The 23604-nt window shown below is 36.2% G+C and overlaps 1 protein-coding gene across 3 annotated transcripts in view; it reads right to left on the minus strand.

Annotated features, from left to right (window-relative positions):
• ephb1 (EPH receptor B1) overlaps window positions 1-23604 on the minus strand; it is a 205902-nt gene that overhangs the window by 50703 nt on the left and 131595 nt on the right. For all 3 annotated transcript variants that reach the window (XR_015929091.1, XR_015929092.1, XM_088616403.1), the window contains exons 5-6: window positions 20443-20778; window positions 6861-6985 (exon numbers count right to left, since the gene is read on the minus strand). Coding sequence is in view for 1 of the 3 variants with exons in the window: in XM_088616403.1 (XP_088472529.1) it covers window positions 6861-6985; window positions 20443-20778 (461 nt within the window). In the remaining 2 variants the exon portion in view is untranslated. The remainder of the gene's footprint in view (window positions 1-6860; window positions 6986-20442; window positions 20779-23604) is intronic.

A 23604-nucleotide genomic window follows, 5' to 3' on the forward strand; every position in this document is an offset into this window, starting at 1 on the left:
CAGTCACTGTGTCATGAAACTATATTTAATACTTAAAGGAGGTCCTGACCTTATCCATAAAAAGACTGACCAAACATAATTTCTGAATAACCTGTCTTCAATTTTACTTTCTTGAATAAGAAAAAAGGCATCCCAAGATGACCTGCATGACATTTGATGTTAATTTTCCACTGTGTTGTCCACCTTAATCTCCTCATGACAAGGCCACAAGGCTATAAGGTGAGATCCCCCTTGAAACTCTATCCCTCTAATCACTACCACATTTATCACCAGACTTTCACATGAAGGTCAGGGGTGAAGCTTCCTATCATTAAAATTCATCTCTAATGAAATTTCCTATTAGAAATTATTTTTGTTCAGCTTTTTGGTCTGCATTACATACCAAGGCCCATTCCCAAGCTATTACAAGGTACAGTAAATAATTATAACAGTTTTTAAAAACAGAACTGACACATTTCTTAGCAATACTATCATATATCCCCATGAATATAATGTAATCAAAACTGCTTTTTTTAATCAACAATTATTTTTTACTTAGATCAGTGGATACTAACCTTGGGAATGCTAATGCCTTTAATTAATCTCTTTGCTTATTTAGATTTTTGTCTTACATGTTTCTGCACTCAGGTCTTAGATTCAAAATATCCAACTTCAAGTGCTGTATATTCTTTTCAACAACTTCAGCAGAAAGAAGCAGCCTCTCCTTAACCTGTTTTCTCTTATTTCTGACTAAATGCCCTTAACAGATTATTCATTTATAATATTAGACTTATGTGGGGATGATGATGTACAGTACCAAACATTCCCACAATAATTATTTACCTTACACAGAGCTCCACTTGGATTACATTTCAGGATACATTCCTGAAATAAGGCTACTGGTAGTGGGTTGACAGCAATTATGAATCCCATTCACCAAAGAGGATTTTGCTTCTTTCTTGTAAGATTAAGCTACATGTGCACAGATATTATATTGTGGGCACTCCTACTGTACATGATCTTTTATTTTGAGAGAACATTTATCTTTTTTCGCCCATAATAGTATTCAATGTTCTTTTATTATTTGTGCCAAAATAAGTCTCAAATGTATATTACTTAATTTGTATGCCAGGAGAGTAAGACTTGCCTCTTCCCAGTTTTGGGCATGCACAGGTTGCCTGCAAGTACAGATAAGTAAGGTTTTATTTTATTATTCACATAAAAGTGGGAATAGGTTTAGGTTTGAACATGCAGCTCTGTTTTCTTTCACAGCAGAGCCAAATATTATTGCCCCTGAAATGCCCTACAAATCTGCCTCACCCACCGCTGAGAGTTTCTCCCTCTTAGACATTTAGAAACTTCTATATTTAATTCTACCTCAAGTCTCACCTTTTGCTACTCATCTTAGAGTGCTGCTCGGTGAGATATTTTTTCTGTGTTGAAATGAACGTTTACTGAATATGAAGTTGAGCCAAACTGTTTCTAAGTTTGTGTTCCAGAGACATAAAGGCAGCAAAAAGAGCAGGTATCACTGATCTCCCTTCAATATAATATGTCTGAAGCAAAACTGTAACCATTAGGATAGAAATAAAAATGAGCTTAACCGGTGACAAGCAAAACCCACCTCTAGACCTTAGTCTTGGGAATGTGGGAGATGAAGAACTGTCCTTACATGTTTGTGGTTTTTATTACAGTTAATTATCATTTTTGTCATATTTAAACATTAAATAACAGGACAAGATTCGGATAGATTCCAAGGTGTCAAGACTCTGGCAAATGTTCTCCCACATATTTTGCCTTCAGCTATAGAATGAAAGACAATCAATTTTAATGTAGAAGGAGAATGCCATTCTAATTTTAAGACTGAATGTCTGCCTCGCTTCCACAGATAAAGCCCTGTCTCAACATATGCAATGTGTTACAGGACCATGCAGTAACTTCCAGTGTAAAGGGGAGAATTTCCATCCCGATATTATCCCTATACTATGATGATATACAAGCAATCCTTACATTTTCCCTCCTTTTACATAGCCAACAATCATCCCAATTAATTTTTTTGTTTTTAAATCAGAAGAAAATGACCACATTAAAAGCATTGCATTTCACGGTAAGCATCTGTCTTCCTTGCACAAGAACCAAGTTGTAAATTCAGACTGCTATAAGGCATGGTCTTCAATGTTCCCGGCTGAGTCACCATTCTATTATTTTCGCTTTTAGAATTTATCCAGAAACCACAAGGTATATGTTTCAGGTAATGATATGTGGGTTCTAAAAACAATGCAATATCTCTCCTTCTCTTTCTTCAGATCTGGTCAGTCAGGTGCTCCTGGGAATAACTGAATGCATCTCACAGCTAGAGGTTAGCTGGAATGTGTGTGGTTTCACCTCACAGGTATTTTTAAATGTGACACTTTTATTTGGCACTTGACTTTGGAAAGTTCTTTGAGGCGATGGGACTCAATAAGGTAAATCTGATTGATTTATTTATGAGCTTTGCTGATTTTCTTGATAAAAACAGGACCTGCTCAGTTCTTGTACTGTATATAGCCAGAATATCTAAGGAGTTTTAAAGTCCATTAGAAAAAACTAAGTATTAAAGTAATAGTTAAGTATGGCCAATTGTTTAAGCATATCTTCTTTTGCCGAAGGGTATTGTACTGTTCATCATCATCTGAGTCAGGTAGAGAAAATTATCTGACTGTATTGAAGGGTTTGTATAAAGGGGGATGTAAATTTATAATATTAATCTTACACCCATTTAAGCCATCATTCTAAATATAAAAAAATGTAAAGAAATAAAACAATTACAATTTGAGCACATGCTTGTTCTTTACTCTTACATCTATCTTGAGCCCATTTTAGATTTTATTCTATTTTCAGTGTGACTTTCAGGATGATCTTGAAGAATATTCTATATTCTGCTTTGTAAACTTAATTTTGAGAATCCATTACCCCTGACTTATGAGATGTATGACAATTTTCATAAACAGTAACTGTAAGTCTGTTTAATTCCATGGGACAGCAATTTATCTGCCACCCTTGACAATATATGACAATTCCCAGAAAAAAACAGAAACAAATGAGGTGACATTTACACACACAGACACTATTAGAAACCCACATTAAGGACATCTGTTTCCTTTTAAATCTGCACAACACTGACGTGAAAATTATAATTTAACAAAGAATATTCAACATTTGAGAAAATGGCATATCACTAACCACAAAAAGAGTGATTTTTTTCTGCCACACTGTATTACGATTTAATTAATCAAGATGTAGCAGGTTTTGTTCAAAGGGCTATCAATGCTTATTCTGCTTGTGTCTGCAGCCAGAGGTACAGTTTTATTTCTTAGAAACGTCCCCTGCTAGCAACACCACAGTGAGAAACTAGCACCTTCTTAACACAGGTGTTATATCTGCAGAATGCACTATCAACACCAGGATCTAGTTCTACACCTCATTACTGGGAAGATCTAAAAAAGGGATGAGAGGAGAAAAAATGTTTTGGATGAATAAAATTGGTGTTCTTTATTTAATGGGGAGGAATCTCAACTACTGGAAGACCAATGGGTTTTCTAATTCCGTAACTCAGGATACATTCACAGCTATTTCACTGTTTCGAATTTTAAGTATAAAGCTGATTGTACACAATCGTGCAGCTTCACACAAGTGATTTGGTATTTAATTCATGACCTCTGATAACATAAAAGGAAATTCCCATTCCTCAGTCTTTTTACCCTTCATTTCTATGTCTCTGGTCTTGGTCTCTCGCTTGACTTGGAAATGTTGGACTTAGTTAAACAGCCAATGGCCCTTTGATATTTTGAATTATTCATTCAAATCTACCAGTGTAAAGAGATGAAGTTATTTCCCATACCCTGTCTGCCTATGGCATAAACGTTTGTAACCGAACAGGTCAGTTTCTCTGTGACAAGTCAATGCCTGAAGTCATGGTTGGGCTACGTAAAACAAAGATTACATTGTTATGCCACCTCAGTTTTTGCAATAAACACAAAGTCCACTTGAGAGTTTCCACAGAAAAAAAATCCCAGCAGGTTACTAGGCACTGCGGTCTCTCTGTGTACCACGTCAGAACTCCAGACAGAATGATTAGGTATAATTGGAAAGATCAGGCCAGTAGTTGTGCCCAGGTCCCCACAGGAAAGAAAGCTGGATCACAGACGTTTAGTGAAGGAGGTCTTTCATTGCATTTTATCCAAGCGTAACAGTAACCTAGCAACATACTCCTAACTAATGTTTACATTGTAAGTGCTAGTTAAACATAATTAAGAAGTTATCATTGAATGAGAAAATGATTTGAACAAATGTGAAAGGCAATTAATGAATTTATTTAATGTGTAGGGGGTATCTTGTCCAATCCTTAACTGTACAATAAGGCTTCAATCTAGCATCAAATATGTTCAGAGATCCAAATTCTTTCTTGAGAGGAGGAGGAGAATCAGAAGAAAACATAATCCCGAGACTTGTTTCAATATCTTTAAGAAGCTCAAGATTTGTTGGTCCTACATATGTACCGCCAGTACCTACAGTGCTCATACCTCTGACTACCCTAAATATTTAGTTTCTTTGTACTCTTTTTCACCAAGATGGTCTGGACACAGTGAACTGCTTTTCAAAAATGGCTCTAATCTGAGAGAACTGGTCTGGTTTAGCAGAATGATCGCCTCCTTTTTTCCTGTGCTGTGCTGGGACTTGGAGAGTAACTCATTAGTCACATTTCCATTTCTAATTTGAGTGAACACAGTAATAGGTTAGATGCTTTCCAGATGGCCAGATTAAGATATTTATCCTGACAAAACAAAGTGGGGACACGCAGCTTGTGTGTTCCATTGATTTACTTGTTTTACTCAATGACTGCTTTTCATTAAAAAGAAATTTAAACATTTTACTAGCATTACATTATCAACTTGTTAAGTATCAACAACATTAAATATCAACAATGTTAAGTAGACTCATGACTAGCTCCCTCTAGTGAAGGATCAGCATTAATGCACAGGTTTCACATGTTCATATATAGAATATGGAAACGGGTATAGGCACCTTCAATCTCACAACAAACGTAAAAGATCTTCAGAGTACTGTGTTCATTCCATATAATTTCTCAGAAAAACTTATACAATTAAAAGCACACACTTGATAATTTCATTTTTTTAAAGCACTTTGAAATTTAAACCTGAAGTATACTAGGTTAACATTGTTTGCAAACAAGGGAGGCCACCCAGCCTTGTTTGGTTTTTAGTAGTTAATAGAGCTAAGGATCTCATCTAGCTGTTTCTTGAAAATATTCAGTGGCACTGGTTTCAACAACATGTCTGTGCAGCCTGTTCCCAACTCCCACAGTGCTTTGTGTAAATAAGTGACTCCTATTTTCCATTTTAAATCCTCTTCAGCTTTGCTTCCGTGTGTGTCCTGAGATTGATGTTTGACCTAAAAATGTCCATAGGATTGACTTTGTTAATGCCTTTGAGTATTTTGCACTTAAAGCAGTTCCCCTCATAGCCTTCTCTGTTCAAAGATAAGATAACTCTGTTGATCCTGGGAGAGAACCTGGTTATTCTTCTCTGGACTGATGACAGAGCAGTAATATCCTTTTTATATCACTGTGACAAAAATGAACACATGCTAAAGAGGTCTTATTAGTATACTGTACAATTTTAACATAACATTGCTTGATTTATAGACAGACGATTGGCTAAATTCTAATGATCCATCTCTAATTAAACTAACATTCTGTTTGCCTTTTTAATTGTCTCCACACATTCAGAGTTTTCAATTCCGGTCCTAGAGACTCACATGCTGTCACAGTCATCATTTCTCTAGATGAAACCTCTAGAAGGCGCTCCTATCTTTTTTCGTTGTGTTCCCAGTTTGATTTGTCCCAGCTGTGACTTATCCCCTTTTCCCTATTAAGCCCAGTGTCTCTGTTGTTCTGGGCCCAGCTTTGGAAGACGGAAGCCCGGAAGCCAGCCTACCACCAGGCACAGGAGTGGCCCTAGGGCGCTTGCATCATCCCGGTGTCCTGACCTACTGAGTCCGGGGCTCGGAGCGCCTTGTCCAGTCAAGGTTTTAACTATCTGTATTCCTAGTTCCCTGTTCCCTGTGATCGTCTTGGATGGATCTCCTGGCACCTGGACCTTGGTATGTGCCCCAATTTCCCCCATTGGACTTCCTTTTGGACTCTTTCGCCTGTGCTCCGCCGTCATCACCCCCTGTGTTTCTACCCGCCCTGATCCTGCTGTGTCTTCCCTGATGTCCCACTCCAGTCACTTCCGGATTATACCGTCTCGCATAAGGTTCTAACTACGCATTTCACGGGAGTCAGAACATGTTTTTTTCTACGTGGCCTTTTACAGTTTTGGCTGTTCCTTGCATTATTGTATCATCTTAATCATCACAAGAACTTGATGAGTTTATTAACTATGTGAATCTATATCATTTACAGTATGTAATCAGGAAAAGCAGTGGTCCTGGTAAAGTTCCCTGTGGTACCCATTAATTACATCACTGAAATCTGAGCATTCACCCCTGATCTTTACTAATGTAATCTACATGGAGAAATGATCAAATACATGACATAAGCTAGAAAAACGCTGTTGTGACACATTTTTATTACTTTATTGATCACTTGTGGATATTTGTTATTCTTAAGTAATGTTTCTGTAGTCTCAAAAATTAGACTGTTCAGAAAGTATTTTAATATTAGTATATTGTGGATCAATGTCTGTAGAACTTATTTAATAGACTTTTAAGTTATTAAAGCAATTTATTGAATAGTATATTGACATACCCACAAGCATACTGTACATCAATAAATGGAAAGTCAGCAAAAAGACTTAATTTTAGACAGAGCCTCTTACCTTTTCATAATAACGAAGCTCATAGTCAAGGATGATGCCATTAGGTTGTTCAGGTTGTGGCCAGGACAATGTGATGCTCTTCATGGTGGAGCTGACCTGGTGCATGATGGGAACCATAGATGGGGCTGAGGAGCATGGAAAAGACCAGTCTTAGTCAAATGTTGCTTATCGCAACAGATGTGGCTGACACATATTTTTTAAAGAAATAAAACCATCTCACTCTCAATCATGCAAAAACTGGGAGGAAAATCATTCATGCAAATCAAAGGACTTGATGTTGATTCTCTGTAAATACAAAATACAAGCAGTACAAAACATTCCAATAATAAACAACAACCTAAAAGCAAACTAAAACCCCTCAAGAGTTGTATCAGTTCTATTTGTTGTTTTATGGATGCTGTTCAACATGCTGTGCAACAGCTGCCAACTCTCCTAGACATTCATCGCAACACATAGGATTTCCTCATTTGTTGCATAAGCACTGAGCCTTCTCAACATCTGAAACACCTCCGTTTAGTTAGACTTCCGTTATTATCTTAACCATTTTATTTGCATGAATTCACATGCCAGTTCTTTGTCTATCTTAATTTGGTCAAATTACCAAATCAGTTTTTTTTTACTTTCAAATTCGTTCAATCTCTAACCACAACCACTATATCCAACTGATCACAACTGTCCTATCGGCTTCCTTCACCTCCAGTAAGACCAAGGCAACAACAAGCACTGCAGTCATTCAGTTATATATTAAAACAATACATTGAATTTTAAACTACTTTTCATGGTGGCAGAATAATCGTTTTTGAGTTCGCGACACTAGATTTCTTTTTGCAGACGATGTGGAACATCTGAAGTGGTGAACCAGATTAATTCCCCAGCTCCAGATCAAATGGCAATGATCTAGGGAGGACTCACCTTGTGCTCATTGCCTTTTTTACTTTCTCATGCTCTGTCGCACAATGCATTTCCCAATTGTTTGGTGGTTCCTAGTACAGTTTTACAGCCAATGAGAAAACTTCAAATTGCTTTTTGCTTTTTTATCCTCAAACTCAGGGACAGAAATACCAGCAGTGTTCATTTTGCAATCCTCCTCCACGCCTGCATTTATTCACAATTACTAAATATGTCATAAGGATATGGAACTGCTGTCTGATTTCCTATGCATTTTAAGGTTTTTTTTTCTGCAATTTCTTATGGTTTCTTATGTTTTTTCTTTCCATAAGAAATTTTGTTCCATCTGTTATATTATGCGGTCACAATGATGAAGGTGAAAAGGACAAGGCTGAGTTTGCCTAATGACCATACTCTGGCTCTCAACCTCTTTAAATGTTTGCTCATTGACATCACTATCAAATAAAAAATTTCAGTGATGTTAACCAGTTTGTCTGGTGTGCTTGCAAACCCTAAACTAGGCATTGCTGCGTATACTTAGGCCTGGAAGAAGAAAACTGTCTAAAACAAGCATTTTAGGACATCATCAACAGATCGTACTTTCAAGTACATTGGCACTATTGTTTTTATATTTGTTCTGCTGTTATTTTCATCAGAAAGGGTGCACTGGAAGGTGAGACAAACTACCATTTATGGGATTTTTATTTTTCTTGTACACTAGAATGCTATCTGAGATGATGAATGGCTTATGAACAATATGCTTGAGGCAGCAGTGAAGGAACAAATTACTGTACAGTACTTGGAAATATGATGGTGCTCTCCAGTGTGCATGTTCTTCAAAATCCAAAAACACACCTGAGGTTTACTCACAGACATGCACAATTTGACAGGGAAAATAAACGATTAAAAAGTATGCAACAAAACAAAAGCTAGACTTTAAGCTAAGGGATTTTGTCTTTTGCTAGGCAAGTACAGAATTGACTATGAGATCCAAAGGATTTAAAGGCCTTATACATCTACAGTTTTGGGCAGATGATACAGTACATGCCTGGAGAGTGGGGCTAAAAGGAAGGCAAATCTGATAATAGTTGTATTCTTCAAATCTAGGCTGTGTGTGCTAATTTTTCTTTTTAAGGGATGCAGTGATTTGCTCTCTTTCACACAAAGCTCATGTGTATTTATGCAGTCACAAGCTGTGTGTAACTACACAAATCTGGGTTAACACGACTGAAAAGATGGCAAATTAAACATATAAATGCTAAAGAAACAATGTCTAAAACCCTGTGACTAATTGTCGTTTAGTTTAGAAATAATGTGCTTTAATATCTGTTAAACAAGTGTAACAGACAAGAAGCTCAGCCCTGCGCTATATATTTGCCTGAGGGAGCTAATTATCACAGTAAAAAATAAAATCTGCATCCTTACTACTGTAAATAGTGTGACAAAGGATTTCAATTTACCTTTTGCAAATGATAAAACCTTAATTTTAGGATGCTGTGAATATTATGAAAAACTTAAATTTACCTCCACTCAATGTGTAAGTGGTCATCGATAAAATAATCATACATTTAAAAAAAACCATCCATAACAAAAATGACACTGCTTTGAGTAAACAAATATCCTTTAAATTGACTGTGGCAGATGTTTTTTACTTCAAAGCTCTAATTATGCAACATCTTCCAAACGTTGTATCAACAACACAAACATTACCCTTTGTCGGTTAATATTTGAATTTAATGTAACCCCTCAATCAAGTTTTCAGCTGTCTGGTGTCCTGTACTCCCCTGATTCATTTGCAAATGCAGACACATTGTCATTCAAATGGAGATTGCTACACAAACAATCACTATTTTATTTACCCTGCATTTCTTTGCAACATCTCTTTTTCAGGCAGTGCATTTACCTTGATTGGTGGCTTGATAATTGCAGTTGCAGCAGCTCTTTGGACGTGTGTGTACCAACATAATTAAGGTGCATATTAGATTTAATTACAGCACTGACTGCAGGTGCAAACCACCATGGTAAACTTGGATCTCAGCAGCTTGAAATGGTGCTGCAGTTTTCAGGAGATTACAAGTGCTCTAAGACACAGGTACTCTGTGTTTTGGCAGGGGACCCCTAGTTGCACAAATGGTTTCAGTGGGAACTCATTATAAAAACCTAATTGAGTCAGTTATACAGTATATACATCAGATTGGGGTGGCTATGGGCTAACAGGAATTTAACTAAGGCAGAAGCCAAAAATGTTTTTGGTGTTTCTTTCAAGATGCAAGCTGGCTCTCAGACCTCATGCAACATAGCCGTTTAGTACAAGAGCTATTATCTTAGATTTCTCTTGCTAATCAATAGTATTAGTCTTCAAGTATACGTCAATAGTATAAGTCTCCAAGGACTGATCTGGGAAGTCCAGTAACATTTGCCCATAGCCCTTCATGAGTTTACAGCACTGCAATCTGGGACTGTTTAACAGTTGTGTCATCTTAAGTGATTTTTTCAAAAGGATTGACCAGATAAAGTCAGGCTCACTGTGTTATTCAGATTATTCAGATTTGAAAACATCCGTCTGCATGCTGTTTTCTTCCTTTCCTATTTACTTTCAGTCTATTACTATTTTATTTCTTGTGCAGTCTAACAGCGTAACAAGCTTTTAACAAAATGCATGTTCCTTTTTGAAGTGACAGTGGTCTGATGAAAAAGTGTTCACATTAGTGACACTCTGGTGCTTAAATGTGCCACTGCCATCAGTTTCCTTTCCCCATATATGACATTACTTTCTTACTCAGATCAACAAGTAATATAGATATTAGAGGTCGTCAGCAAGAATGAGAGTAACATCCTTAGATACGTGTATTATAATTTATATTTGTTGTCCATTCTGTAAGGTCTAAATGTAGGATTCCAATTTATAAAATGAGTCTTTTACAACTATTTAATTTAAAGACTGCAGGCTAATGTTTAATAATGTGTAGATGAATACAGAGTGTTAATGCTGATGATACAACTTTTCACTTTGTGTTCCTATGTTGTTAAGTATGCAACACCCAAGATTATTTTTCTTTGCAATAAATTAGTGATTCAACGTTTCTAAAAAAAATGATCACGGCATTCCTTTTAGCTTTTGAGAGTAGAACAATCGGCATTTGTCATGATAGAAGAATTCCAATAAATGACTTTTACATTTATTACAGTGGCTTTTCCCGTTTTCAGCTGTTGTTTGTGCAATATATGCCAGGGACTTGTGCAATATATTTATATTTATATTTATAATGTGCAATACATCTTTTTGTGTACTGTTCTGGTTTGTTCTTTGTATATTATGGACTGTGAGCAACTCTTCTTAGTGCACTTCTCATTGACTGTACTGATAGTATTGTATGTATTGTATTGTTGTATTATTGTATCCTTTCGTTACACTGTGCTAAGCTACTGTTGCACTACAATTTCCCTCATGGGATCTATCTATCTACCTTGGCAGTAATCTTTTATTACTTTTTCACCACTAGAAACAGGCTTTCTAATACCCTTTAGTAATTGAACAGAAATGCAGAAAATGAAATACAATAAAATAAATTATCTTACAAAATTCACTTTTGCATTCATTTTCTTGAAATGACGGTGGTCTGGATTGCAATTTTGAAAGAAAAAGCAGAATTTCTAACATGGTTTAGAAGCCCACATACTAAACCTTTGTTTTTTGTCTCTTTCAAAATGCAACCATTTATTTAAAAAAACACAGATTTAGCTCACAGCCCATTCACAACATGCTCGGCCAAGGTCTTGAAGTGGCGAACTGGAAGGCAACACAGTGGTTCCCTGCTATTTGCAGGCTACAAAGCCAGATTTGGCTGCTATGCAATGCTGCACAACCATCTGAAACAAAAGAAAGAGGGAGACACTACGCTTGCAGTGTATGCCAAGTCTAGAGCTCTTGTTTTGTGGTGAGCACAGCCCATTTGATTGGAAGTGCACTCAACCACAGTCTAATATGAAACCTTTCATTTAGAGCCTCCAGTGTACAATAAAGATGACTGCAAATCTTTCTGTGCAAGAAATACAAAAAACAGTGCTAACAGAATCTCTGCAGTGCCTTCCTACAGTAACGAACAATTTACATTGTTTTTTTTTTCTTCTTGTCTTTTATAAAATTCATCCATTGAAAGGTGAGGGATCATGGAGCTTGTAGATAACAAACACATAAATCAGTTCTGACCTGAACTCGCAAAAATGACTGTATTTTTGTTGTTCATCAGTTCTGTTACATGACCTAATAGCAATGCTATGCCAAGGTAGTCTATCCATAAGAGGAAAGAGATTTTTTAAATGCTATATTTTGTTGCTCCTAATTTTAGTTGATCTGTCAAAGTATTTTGATACATTACATTTACTTTATATATGCAGTATTCACGATTGTAATTCTCTACAAAATATAAGACAATACAGAAATACCATTTGTGTAGTATTTCTCTATTGTCCTAGATTTTGTACAGAAAAAAAGTTTAATGAAAAATCATCTGTTATTTCAGTCTGTATAAAAGTTGGACAGTGGTTAGTTCATAGAACAGCAAGTAAGGAAAGTGACTTTTTGATCTTTGAGAATCACACTGCAGTATGAAAGTGGTGTTTGTAAGCAAGTCAGGATTTCCAACAGGGTGGAAATCTATATATACAGTAGGTCAATTTGAATGTTGGTGATCAATAAAGACGTCTGAATTATTTTTTACTTTACAAGAAAATATCTTGACGTCACATGTACAGTATATAGAGGGTGCCTTACTTGGACAAAACACATCATTCTGACATTGCCTCACAAGTTAGGTCCTTCTTGTTCTTCTAGGTTCTTTGCATAGTAGAAGATGGCTATCAGGTAGCCGAATAACTTGATGCTTAAACCTTGCAATGAAAAATATATTTAAAATCTTTCAATATGCAGAGTGCTCTTGCTACTGAAAGTTTGAAGCCAACCCCTTTACATTAGCAACAAAAGCTTTCTGATGACTTTCCTAACCGCACAAAGCTTTTAATCAGCCTAATTGATATGCTTCTCAGGAATGCTGGGAGCAATTACAGTAGAGTACAGTCTGCTTTAGCACAGTTAAGGCCGGTCTCAGGTAATAAACAGGTACATCAGCACTACTGAGAGTAACACAGGGCCCCTTGTTTCATACACCCCCTCTTCACGCCTGCCAAGAGAAGGGTAAATTAAATCCAGTTCTCCAACAGGCCCGCGGTGCTTCTCAGCTCCCACTCACAGCAATGAAAAACGCACGCTGAGATGGATAGCCTACTGCAATCAATGTGACAACACATACACAGCTCGGAGGTAACGGCTGTCAGGACTCAAGACTGACACCTCGTTTTGGATTCAGGCCTCGCACAGGAAAGTAGATGGATAGCATAAAAGTGTTTTTATGCCTTAATATAATGTGTTTGGAAGAAAACAAGTATCATGTGGAGTAGCATCACATACCTGTAAAAAACAGTATAGCATATAGCACTTTAAGATAGTCAAAAATATTTTAGATTTTCCTGAACAATTTAATTGACCTTTGGCTTTTCTATGTCAGCCTAATCTGGTGCTACATTGCTCTTTTCCATAACTGTCTACCAGTTTCTTTTACATTTGTTATTGTACATTTCCACTGGCTTTCAGAAAGCTTTTTGTAGCCATGTTCCTCCATATTTGATATATATATGGTTAACTGTCTATTGGGGAAAAAAATGACAATTTACTGGAAACACTGTTGATTGCAGCTCTGTGTAAGACACCTCAAAACCTGACAAAGATTCTAAATGGATTTGCAGCAATAATAAAAATTGAGTCCACAAATATCTCTACTAAAATCATTAAATGAATTGCTATGGCAGGTTCAACATATCTGATTAAACATTTCTTGTCAGTGCCACATACAGCAGTGCCAGAGCCAATTTTCCTGTATGCATTTTTGCATACAATCGTACAGATTCTGTGATGCTGTGAGGATACTAGCAGTCCTGGGACCCTAGTATTCTGCAGCACTCTTGGATATTGTTTCATAAATTTAAGTGCAGCAGAAAAAAAACAACAAAAGGCTTCAATATCCAATCAGCACGATTCCCCCCGTGTTGAGTTTGCCAAACAAGTTAATGCTTTAATACCTCCAAACATTTCAATAAACTGTGAGCAGCCCACAAGGCTGAAACCATTCCCAGATGTTCATTTGTGTCTTTCTTGGGCTGGAACTTCAGCATTCACCTAATTGCAGCTTTTGTAGAATTTATCTTCAGGAAAATGTATTTAATGTATTTAATTTACCATTTCTAGCAGAGTGTTTTAAAGTTTAAGTGTCCCCTGCAACATTTTTATTCTTTTCTTAAGATGCCTGGTTAACCACCTTTTTCATTAAAATACCACTGAAACGCTCCCAAAAGATGCATGCATGCAAAGATGAATTTCCCTTAAAGAAAATAAAAGCCATTCAACATCTAGATTCAGCATATATCTCATATGGAAACAATCTGATGTTCTCTCATCACTATTTACTTCTGAACCACCATAGAGATGCACATGAAGGCACATGAACTTCAAACGTTCAATATCTATGTTTCAAGCCTTAATTACATAAAGGTCGTATGCCAACACACTGGAAAGTTAATACTGATGAATGCATGGGCATCTTAAACCATGCTAATGAAGACAGATACCTAATCATTAAATAATGTATATAACTAGGTATTTATAGAGCCCATTTAGATCAATAAATTCAGATTATCTAACAGCTTGGTTTGAATTTATTAATGAACTGCAATGTAGACGTCATTTCAAAAGCTTATCAAAGCCAATATAAGGTACAATGAGGCAAGCGAAACCATGGCTTTTCAAATATAATATTTGCAATAAGGTGAGAGAAATAATATTTCTCGAAGCACTCATTCAATGAAGCACTACAGAACCTTCATTTAAAACTCCTCCGGGGTGTGGAAAATGACTTCTTACACTACAGTGCAAAGCAAAATGAGCCAGCCCAGCTGAGATCTGGCACCCCAAAGTGTCATTGGATATATATGTAACATTATATATACTGTAAACCCAAGTTCTAAAACTGAAAACACCCCAGTCATATATAATTTAATACAAGATAATTAAAAAGGTAGTGAAGCTGCTACAAATTAATTAGAGGACGGCAAACTTTTCTTTACAACAATTTTCAGAAGGAGATGCCCACAGAAAGGATTTTCATAACAGAAATCTTTTGTTTTCCTCAGACCTTTCCTCAAATCCTCAGACCAAAATGTTTTAATAATGTGTTTCTCCCAGAATGTTATAATAATGTGTTTGGCTTTAATTATTGTACCATGGTCATATGTTTCCAATTCTGGCAGAGTTCATCCTTGTTAGTTTTTCTAATGCTTTCCTACGGACAAAGAAAAGAATGAAGAGAGAAGTGCAATGTTTCAGTAGGACGCTGGCTCTGTAATGGTAAAGTGGAAAAGACTGGGGTTAGTCAGTGGTGCCTTGGTGTCGTGCCAGGCATCTTGGTTTGGCAGTGCTACCCAGTGTAGTTCATCTGTGTTGAGAAAACCAAGCTGATTCATGAAATCCCTCTTCACTGCCCACCTTCAAAAGAGATTCCACCCATAGCACGCAGAGCCAGCATCTATAGCTTATCTTGTACATTTCCATTGACCTTCATTTCCGCTGAGATTAGGAGGCTGAACTTTGTGCTGTGTCAGGTTTAGGGGGATTCAGGTAAAGCTTACAGCCAGATCAATTTGTGAAGTTCCCTTTAAGTCTATCCCAAGTGTGAATCAAACACAGCAGCAGACAATTCCAGAGGGAGGAAAATAAATCAAGGCTGAAAACTTTGAAGTTTGCGAATGACTTCAGATCAAAAGTGAGCAAACATTTTTCAAAGCAAGTTCTCTCAAAATGTTTGCATCCAGCTTGTCAAACAGAAACACCGAAATCTGAAGTTTTCAGATTTATCGTGATTTCCTGTCTGAATGGAGCTGTCCTGTAGGTTGTTAATTTGAATTTAGTCTGTGAAATTGAAATTAGCAGTCTTGTTACGGTGATGTGGGGTCACATGCAGCCTGACAACCTGTTAACAATTAACAGCCAAATATTTCCTTCCATACCAAATTCCAACAGACTTTTAATGAAAAAATAATTAATTTATTCTTATATCATCAAATCATTAAATTATATAAAACAAGTATTAATATCATTCAGTTATGGACTGAAATTTAAAATAAATTGAGCTGGAAGGCGAGGTTAGTGACTAATGACATCACTCTGGAGTTTTGTTCGTAGGTGTTTGCTTTCTTTTGCTGCCTTTCACTTTCACTTGTTCCTTTCTTAAGGAACAAGTGCAAAGATAACTCTTCAGGAAATATCTGTGAATATTTCAATTCCTCCTTTCCACCTTAAGAAGATAGCCTGAAGTCCCTTAGGTCTTCACAATGGAAGCCCTGTCAGAAATCTGCTGAATGGGGCAATTACTTGGCAACAATGGCAGAAGCATTCGTGGAACAAATTAAAAGCAGCCACCTAATTACTTACTGAACTGTTAACAATGGATACACCATCAATTTTACATCTGTCTGTCAAGCAGAGTACTTACCCTGTCAAAAGGGACAGTTAGACCATTAGCTTCCCTGATAATCAAGGCTATTTAGATGAGCAATTTGTGATTTTTTTCTCCTTTCTTTGTAAAAGTCAGGAATAATAGCAATCTTAATAATCTAATATGAAATACTTAAAAAATATGATAATGCTCCTGTGTCTATGTTTTCTCCAAGTATATCCATTATCACAGTCAGATTTTTTTAGCTGCTCATGCCCTCATTCTGTTAACTATAAAAACCGTTTGCTGTGTTTCCAAAGCACCACGTTTTTCATATATCATGTGATGGTGTTAAAGCATCACAAAAACGAAACGTAAAAATTGGAAGAAGATATGGAAAGGAAAAAAAAATAGGAAAACTAAAGCTCTGGAGGACTGTTCAATAAATCCATCACATACAGTAGTTACTCTTAACAATGACACTTATAGTCAGAAGAATGCAAACCACGTACTGTAAATGGGAGTGAGATCTCTCAAACAGTTATTGTCTCGTGCAGATCTTTGATATTACAGTCCTCTCAGCCTTAACAGAACAGGCTCTGCCATCTTTGACACTAAGATGTGTTGTTTGACACTAAGATGTATGTGTTGTGAGTGCTGGGGAGGCACAGACCTTCACATTTCTATTACTATGCTGTGGTTAAACAGTACATCACAGAGTTTTGATGTCACCATACAGTTTTGGTTGGATGCAGCATTTATGAATAACCAAATATATGTCAAACTCAGCATCATTTTAAATAACAGCTATAGAGTGAAGGTCATATATAAACCACAGTTATACTAGAAGTAACCAAGTGTGGTTCACGCCAGCCTTCATCCTATGGAAAATGTTAGATAGTTCTGTGGCCATATAATGAGTACAGTTTTAATGTATTATTATCGTCAATTTGCAGAAAGACATGGAGATCCTGGATTTCTAACCTGTCCATTATGTCTAATAAAAGGCTAAAAATCTGACTATAGGACTGATTTTCACATTTAACTCACGTTTACCAGGAAGAAAAGTTTTGCAAAACATGTTATAACTGGTCATAGCACATATTATTAATTAATAATATTGTATATTATTTATATATATAGTAAAATATCACTTAATTTTGTCAGAGTATGTCAAAGAATCATGTCAAAAACAGAGTCTGCCTTTAAGCAGAAACCACTCCAAAAAACGCAGAGTATGCAATGCTTCCCCAGCTAAAAACAAGGGAAGTCCAAGCTTTCTAAAACATCTTTCTCGCCTGTCTGAACCGTAACATTAGCACAAAGTTATTTGTCTCCTCAACAATCAAGATTCAGTCAAACCAAATCAGGGAAAGATGAACAAGTCAGAGGTGAGACAGGCTTGCAGTAATCTCAGACTGCAGTAAAATTATTTTTTAGAAAGACTAAGAACTGAGTAATTGACCTTTTTCTTCTGTTAAAAGAAAAAAATAGGGAAGTCATTACACATAAAAAAATGAATTTAAAATGACCATAGAGGATACATTTTTCCTTCAAAATTTTAAAAGGACACTGAAGTTAATATTTACTGCAGTAGTGAAATTCACTGTTATATATCTAGACTCAACCTACCTATTATAAAGCCTAGAAATTTCTAAATGTGCATGAAATTTGTGGTAACATAATTAGCTGCTATATGTTTCGCCCTTAATGTAGCTGATAAATGTAAAACAACTCAAAGAGACAGTTCTCAGATTTTTTTTTATTATATAATTAAACCTGCATTAAAATCTTCTTTTGTCTGTAATATTTACAGTTGCATTCTATTTCAACTTGCACTATCCTTAAATCATGCCACGTTTTACTTACAAAATATGAAAACATTAAGCCAGCATTAAAAAACTATAGTGAGGTAATAACCAACAAAATGTGTAAAATCTCCCCATTTATTTTCAGTGTTAAAAAATCTCAAAGCACATTTGAATGAAAACACTACATGCCTACAACTTTCTTTGTACCTTTTCCATCTTTAACGTGTACTATTACTTTCAGAAAACAGAGATTTCATCCTGTTTTGATCCGGCATTTAAACCATCTGCTTTCCTGGTTTAATTCCATGGCAAATTGTACTTACTTAAAACACAGTTTGAATACAAGGTGTTGTTTAACAAGTTAAATATGTTTACATGCTTGAACCAGCACTAATTGGCACTTGAGTCCAGTAAGTCTGCAATCTTGTCTGGAAAAGAAGAACTGAGTGACTATCAGAGTGATTTTTTTATATCTGCACTAGAAAGCATTCTCCTAAATCAATGGATAGAAGCCCTCTTGAACTTAACTGAGAAAATCCGGATTTATTAGTAGTGGGTGGCTATTCATTCTCCTACTTTCTGGTGTATTGTGACTCAATATGAAAAAAGTTAAAATAAAAATAATTGGCCTTGCTCATTCAATTGGTACAACTGTAACATTTTTGTCTCCTGAAATGATTATTCATTTCTTTATTTTTTACGAAATGGGTTCCATCTTATGGCAGAAAATAATTAGCTAACTGTCATGGGACAACTCATAACTGGCAGCCCAGTTGTCTTCATATAAATTAACACCCACATCAATCCAGAGAGATCAAAGTTCACTGCAAAACAGGAAGCAGACAAATGGCTGGTCGCTGACAGCATATGTGTACTTGGAAGAATACGGGCTTCCTCCCATGGGATATTTACAGTTATTACGGCAAGTAACCTCATTCTGTGTATTGGTATCAAACAACTCATATCTAACAGCCTCCATCCGAGAAATAAAGCTTGGTGTCAGTTTTACACTTGATTCCTCTTAAAAAAGATTTACAAATGAAAATGTTCTCTTGACAAGGCTGTTTAAAATCTAGTTATGGTCCTCATATCAGTACATAATGGAGTGAGTGCATTGCTCTTTAAATTTATATGAAAGTTAAAGGAACTTTGCCTTTCATGCTTGTCATTTCTGGTGGCTGAGGTTTAAAGCTATCAGAAGCCACGAGCAGAATAAGTTTGTCATTCAAGGTCTACCTATAAGAGATACATATCTACAAGCCAAAACCACTAACCTAAAGATAATGACATAGATTGAATGTCTGAGAGTGTTCAATGAGATTCACATGCACGATTGTTCACTTAGTTTTTAGCTGAAATGCTATGTTACTTCTTTTTATGTTCTGACATCAAATTAACTTATACTTGTTTTACACATAGGCTTTACTAAAAAAACCTGTAAGGCAGAGGAAGTCTTTCCAAGTGTGCTACGTTTTGAAAAGATATGTTTGTCATCTCTAAGCTATCAGCAGTATCTGTAAGTAGTGGTGTTAGAAAGTACCACTTTCTAGCCTGATTTCATCAGATCTCATAAGATGAGCAAGGCTGAGGCAGTACTGGAATGAGAAACCTGAAAAGAAAACCAGGTTTTTGTTACTACCAGTGTTGGGACACAGCTTGGTGACACTCTTCTCTCTAGACCAGAATTTCCAAACCACTGTCTCAGTATGGTGACTCATCCTGTATTAAACTGATGTTCTGACTTGGTCAATAAAGATTTCACTGTTTATAATATATAGGATGTTAACAGGTGAAGGTGTTAACTTCCTAAATTCCATTTTGGATTTGCATCACTTAGCCTAAATAGACGATTTTCAATTGATATGGCAGTTTCTCACTTCTCTCCCTGATTTGCTGTGTGTTAGGATATTATGGGTGCTTCACATAAGTTCCTCTTATTTATGTAAATCACTTTCTAGTAAGTAATTCTGCTAAAATATGCTTGTAAAAAGTCTGAAAAAAAAACAATTTTTTGATATTTTAATTTGGGCAACCTAACGTCAAGCAATTGTTGTCGGCCAATAAGAAATCTGGGTTTCAGATTTTTTTTTCAGCCCAATTTTTCAATTTGTCAGATTCCTTGCTCGTTTGTAGCTTTCCTACTCGAGGTGAAGTATCTTGTATCTTGAAAGCAATCTGCACTCGCTGATTACATTTAGATGATGGGTGCTAGTTTTTCTTACAAAGTGAGAACATGTTCGCAGTAAGTACTTATACATTCCTGAAAAGCTTTAGGGAGATAATGAAAGCCTCAGGATACCTAATATGTTGTATAATATGTACTGTACACAATATACTCACCAGCTTGGTTGGTGGTGATGTTGATGGAGACATGCTGAGGAGGGTATGGACTCTTGTTGGTCACTCCATTTACCGCGTGGATCTCAAAGGTGTAGCGCGTGTGGGCCCACAAGTTGCTGATGAACACCCGAGTCTCGGTGAGGCCCAGCTGACGGGGCACAAACTCCACATTTTCATCACAGTGGGAGCAGACCTTACGGTCTGTGCGGCACTTCTTGCAGATGATGTTGTATATCACGTCATCGCGTCCACCTGTCTCCCGAGGTTGGTGCCACTCCAAGATGACTGAGGTCTCATTGACAATGGAGATCACATTTCGAGGGCCTGAAGGAACGCCTAGAGAAAACACGGGGAAAGACTTTGAACTCATTGGTCTTTTTGCTCTGCAGTTTTAATGTGACCCCCACCGCCAGTTATCTTAGACATTCATTGTTTAGAAACCTTGCTGTGATTTCTCATAAAAGATTTTCTGTTACTCCTCATAATGCAGTTGAAAAATATTCATCATATATGACTGAGAAAGGGTTTACTTACATAAATTTTAATTAAGGTGTGAAGTTATAAGAATGCAATAAATGATATAAATCATAAAGCTGTAGCCTACTGTATTAATACTAAATCATCATTAGGATAAGAACTTGGTAAAAGGAAATCTGGTAATCCAATATAGGGTCTGAGAACCCAAATAAGCGAATAAACAAAAGGGAATCAATCAAAACAATAAAATAAAGCAATAAAACAAAGCTATTGAGAACACATTTTTGACAATAAATGTCTGTGCTGCAGATATTTTCAGTGAATTACTCTTTAACAGTATTGTCTAATAAAGGTAGTTCAGGTGGGTAACTGCGTCAGCATGCGTAGGCTGCAAAGCAACAAGTAATAGGTTTATTTCATGCTGAAAAGAGAAGAGAGATAACACAAAGTTTCGGCTGTGGAGCCTTTTTCAGGTTGTTGGAACTCTCATGCTTGCCTGGCACAGGCAGGTGTGCTGTTGGAACTCACTAAGGAAGATTGGAATCTACAATTGGAATCTACGATCCCTGAGTTGCACATAGGTTTCTATCATCAGATTAGAGAGATTTTGCCTTTGTATATACTGGGTCTGTTTTATATTAGATTTGAAAAGTGTCTAGATATTTTCAGTTATATTCTATACCTATATACAAAAAAGAAAGCGTAGTTAAAGAAAACAGTTAGGTATGGATACTGTATCTATAGAGTTGTAATGATCAGGCCTAAAACATTTGCCTGAATCTATGCTACACGCTTCTTGAAAATGTGTTTCTCTGCAAACTAACATAAATGAAAAATTATGAGGTGGGAAGGGACACTCCATAATATTATAAACAGTTTTGGTGAAATAAGTTATTATTGAATAGTTTTTTTTGCAAAAGAAAGTAACCATTCTTTTAAAGAGAGATTTCTAATTGCTCAACTGAATTAATATGAGACTGAATAGGTCTCAGCTTGTATACTTCTCAGCACTGTGTTTGATTTCTCAAATAAAACACATCCAATATTTTTTTTGCTTTGTTTTCTTCTCTAACATTAGCTCTCGAAATTGTAAATATCCACCTATGCAAGTGATTTTGTAAAAATAAAAATGTTCAGTACAGGTTAACCAATAATCTACTACAGTGCACTAAGTGTACTAGATAAGACAATAAGCTGGGGCCTCATTTGTTCTCTTGTTGGTTTTTCAATTTCAGCTTAAATTAAATAACAGTTAAAACATATTTGTAGAAATTCACTGTAGTGAATAAATTTTCTTCAAGAAAGAAAATGGAGGGAACGTAAGTCTGAATGATTTACTAAATAAGCATAACAGAGTCGGGTTTTTTTTTACTAGATTTTAAACAAAAATCGTTTCAACTTCTAAAAAAAAAACATCCTTCTGACTTCATATCCTGTAGTGCAAGAACTTGAAGTTATTGTTGAAACAGTGATGACAAAGTGTTTCTAGATGAAAAAAAAAAACCTACATGCTGGCAGCACAATTAATCATTGTTCTGCTAAACCAAATGAACTGCTGCCTGGGTGCACAGACAATGCACTGAAATAGTGGATATAATGGCATTATTAAATACAGAAGTATAGAAACTAAAAGGGATACAGAAACATGTTAGTAAGTGACCTTCCTCAATGATTTTGCATTCATCAGCAAGTCAGTGAAACCAATCTTGCATGTTCATTATTTAATCCAAAATCTTAAAGTACATTTTAAGATGCTAGGCTTCATCACTTTTTTACTGATTGCTTTGTTATCTTTGAGTATTTCACAGCCTATGTGTCTTCTTGGCAGTTTTGTCAGTCGCATGTGGTTCGTGCTGATTTGCCTTTTGCTCAGTTTACTACTTGTAAACTGGAATTCATAATTTCAGAAAAACTGCATTTGGATTTTTTTATATTGCAGTATGTAAATAGCAGGAAAATATAGATTCTTGTCATGCCTTTTTGCTTTATATGACCTTCTGATACAGCAATCTGATACACTGTTTTTTACAACATTGTTATGAATGCTGTAAAAATACAGAATTTTTTGGTTATTATTTCTTGGTTATTTCTTGATGCTAATAAAAAAGACTCTCACCTATCCTGTCAACTCAGCTCTCACAGGCCTACAGTGTACTACATACAAACTCTTTAGCCCTTTTTATAGCGCAGCTTGGCATTGCTACTCAGCCTCATTCACCACTGATTATGACACTATGTTAGCCAGCAGTCTCTTTGACCACTGTGGTCCGGGAATAAACTGAAGTCAGTGAGTCAGCCGAAGCAGTCTCAGTAGCAGTGGATATCAATCACTGGATTTGCCGGAAATTTCTCATAAGAGGAAAAGTTTGCTAACGAGCAAAAAAAAATAGCTGTTAAGAAGTTAAAAATAAAATTGAACAAAAACAAATGATGGCTATGGGACAACATTAGATCAGACTCAACTAACAGTTACCACCGCTAATTTTCCAGTAAATTTCCTTTTGTCTTACTTTTTTATCTTTTTTACTGTACAGTATATGTAGCTTTTTTCTCTAAAAAAGTTTGTCTTCGCCTTCCCTGCTCCTATTATTGTCACGATCGCAAACCCCTCCTCTTAAGGTCGCTCCAGCCCTTCCTTGTTTGCCTCATTCCCCGCACCTGTTCCTTGTTCCAGCCCCTTTTCAG

Source organism: Lepisosteus platostomus, chromosome 2, assembly GCF_059453375.1.
Source record: "Lepisosteus platostomus isolate fLepPlt1 chromosome 2, fLepPlt1.hap1, whole genome shotgun sequence".
Taxonomy (NCBI): domain Eukaryota; kingdom Metazoa; phylum Chordata; class Actinopteri; order Semionotiformes; family Lepisosteidae; genus Lepisosteus; species Lepisosteus platostomus.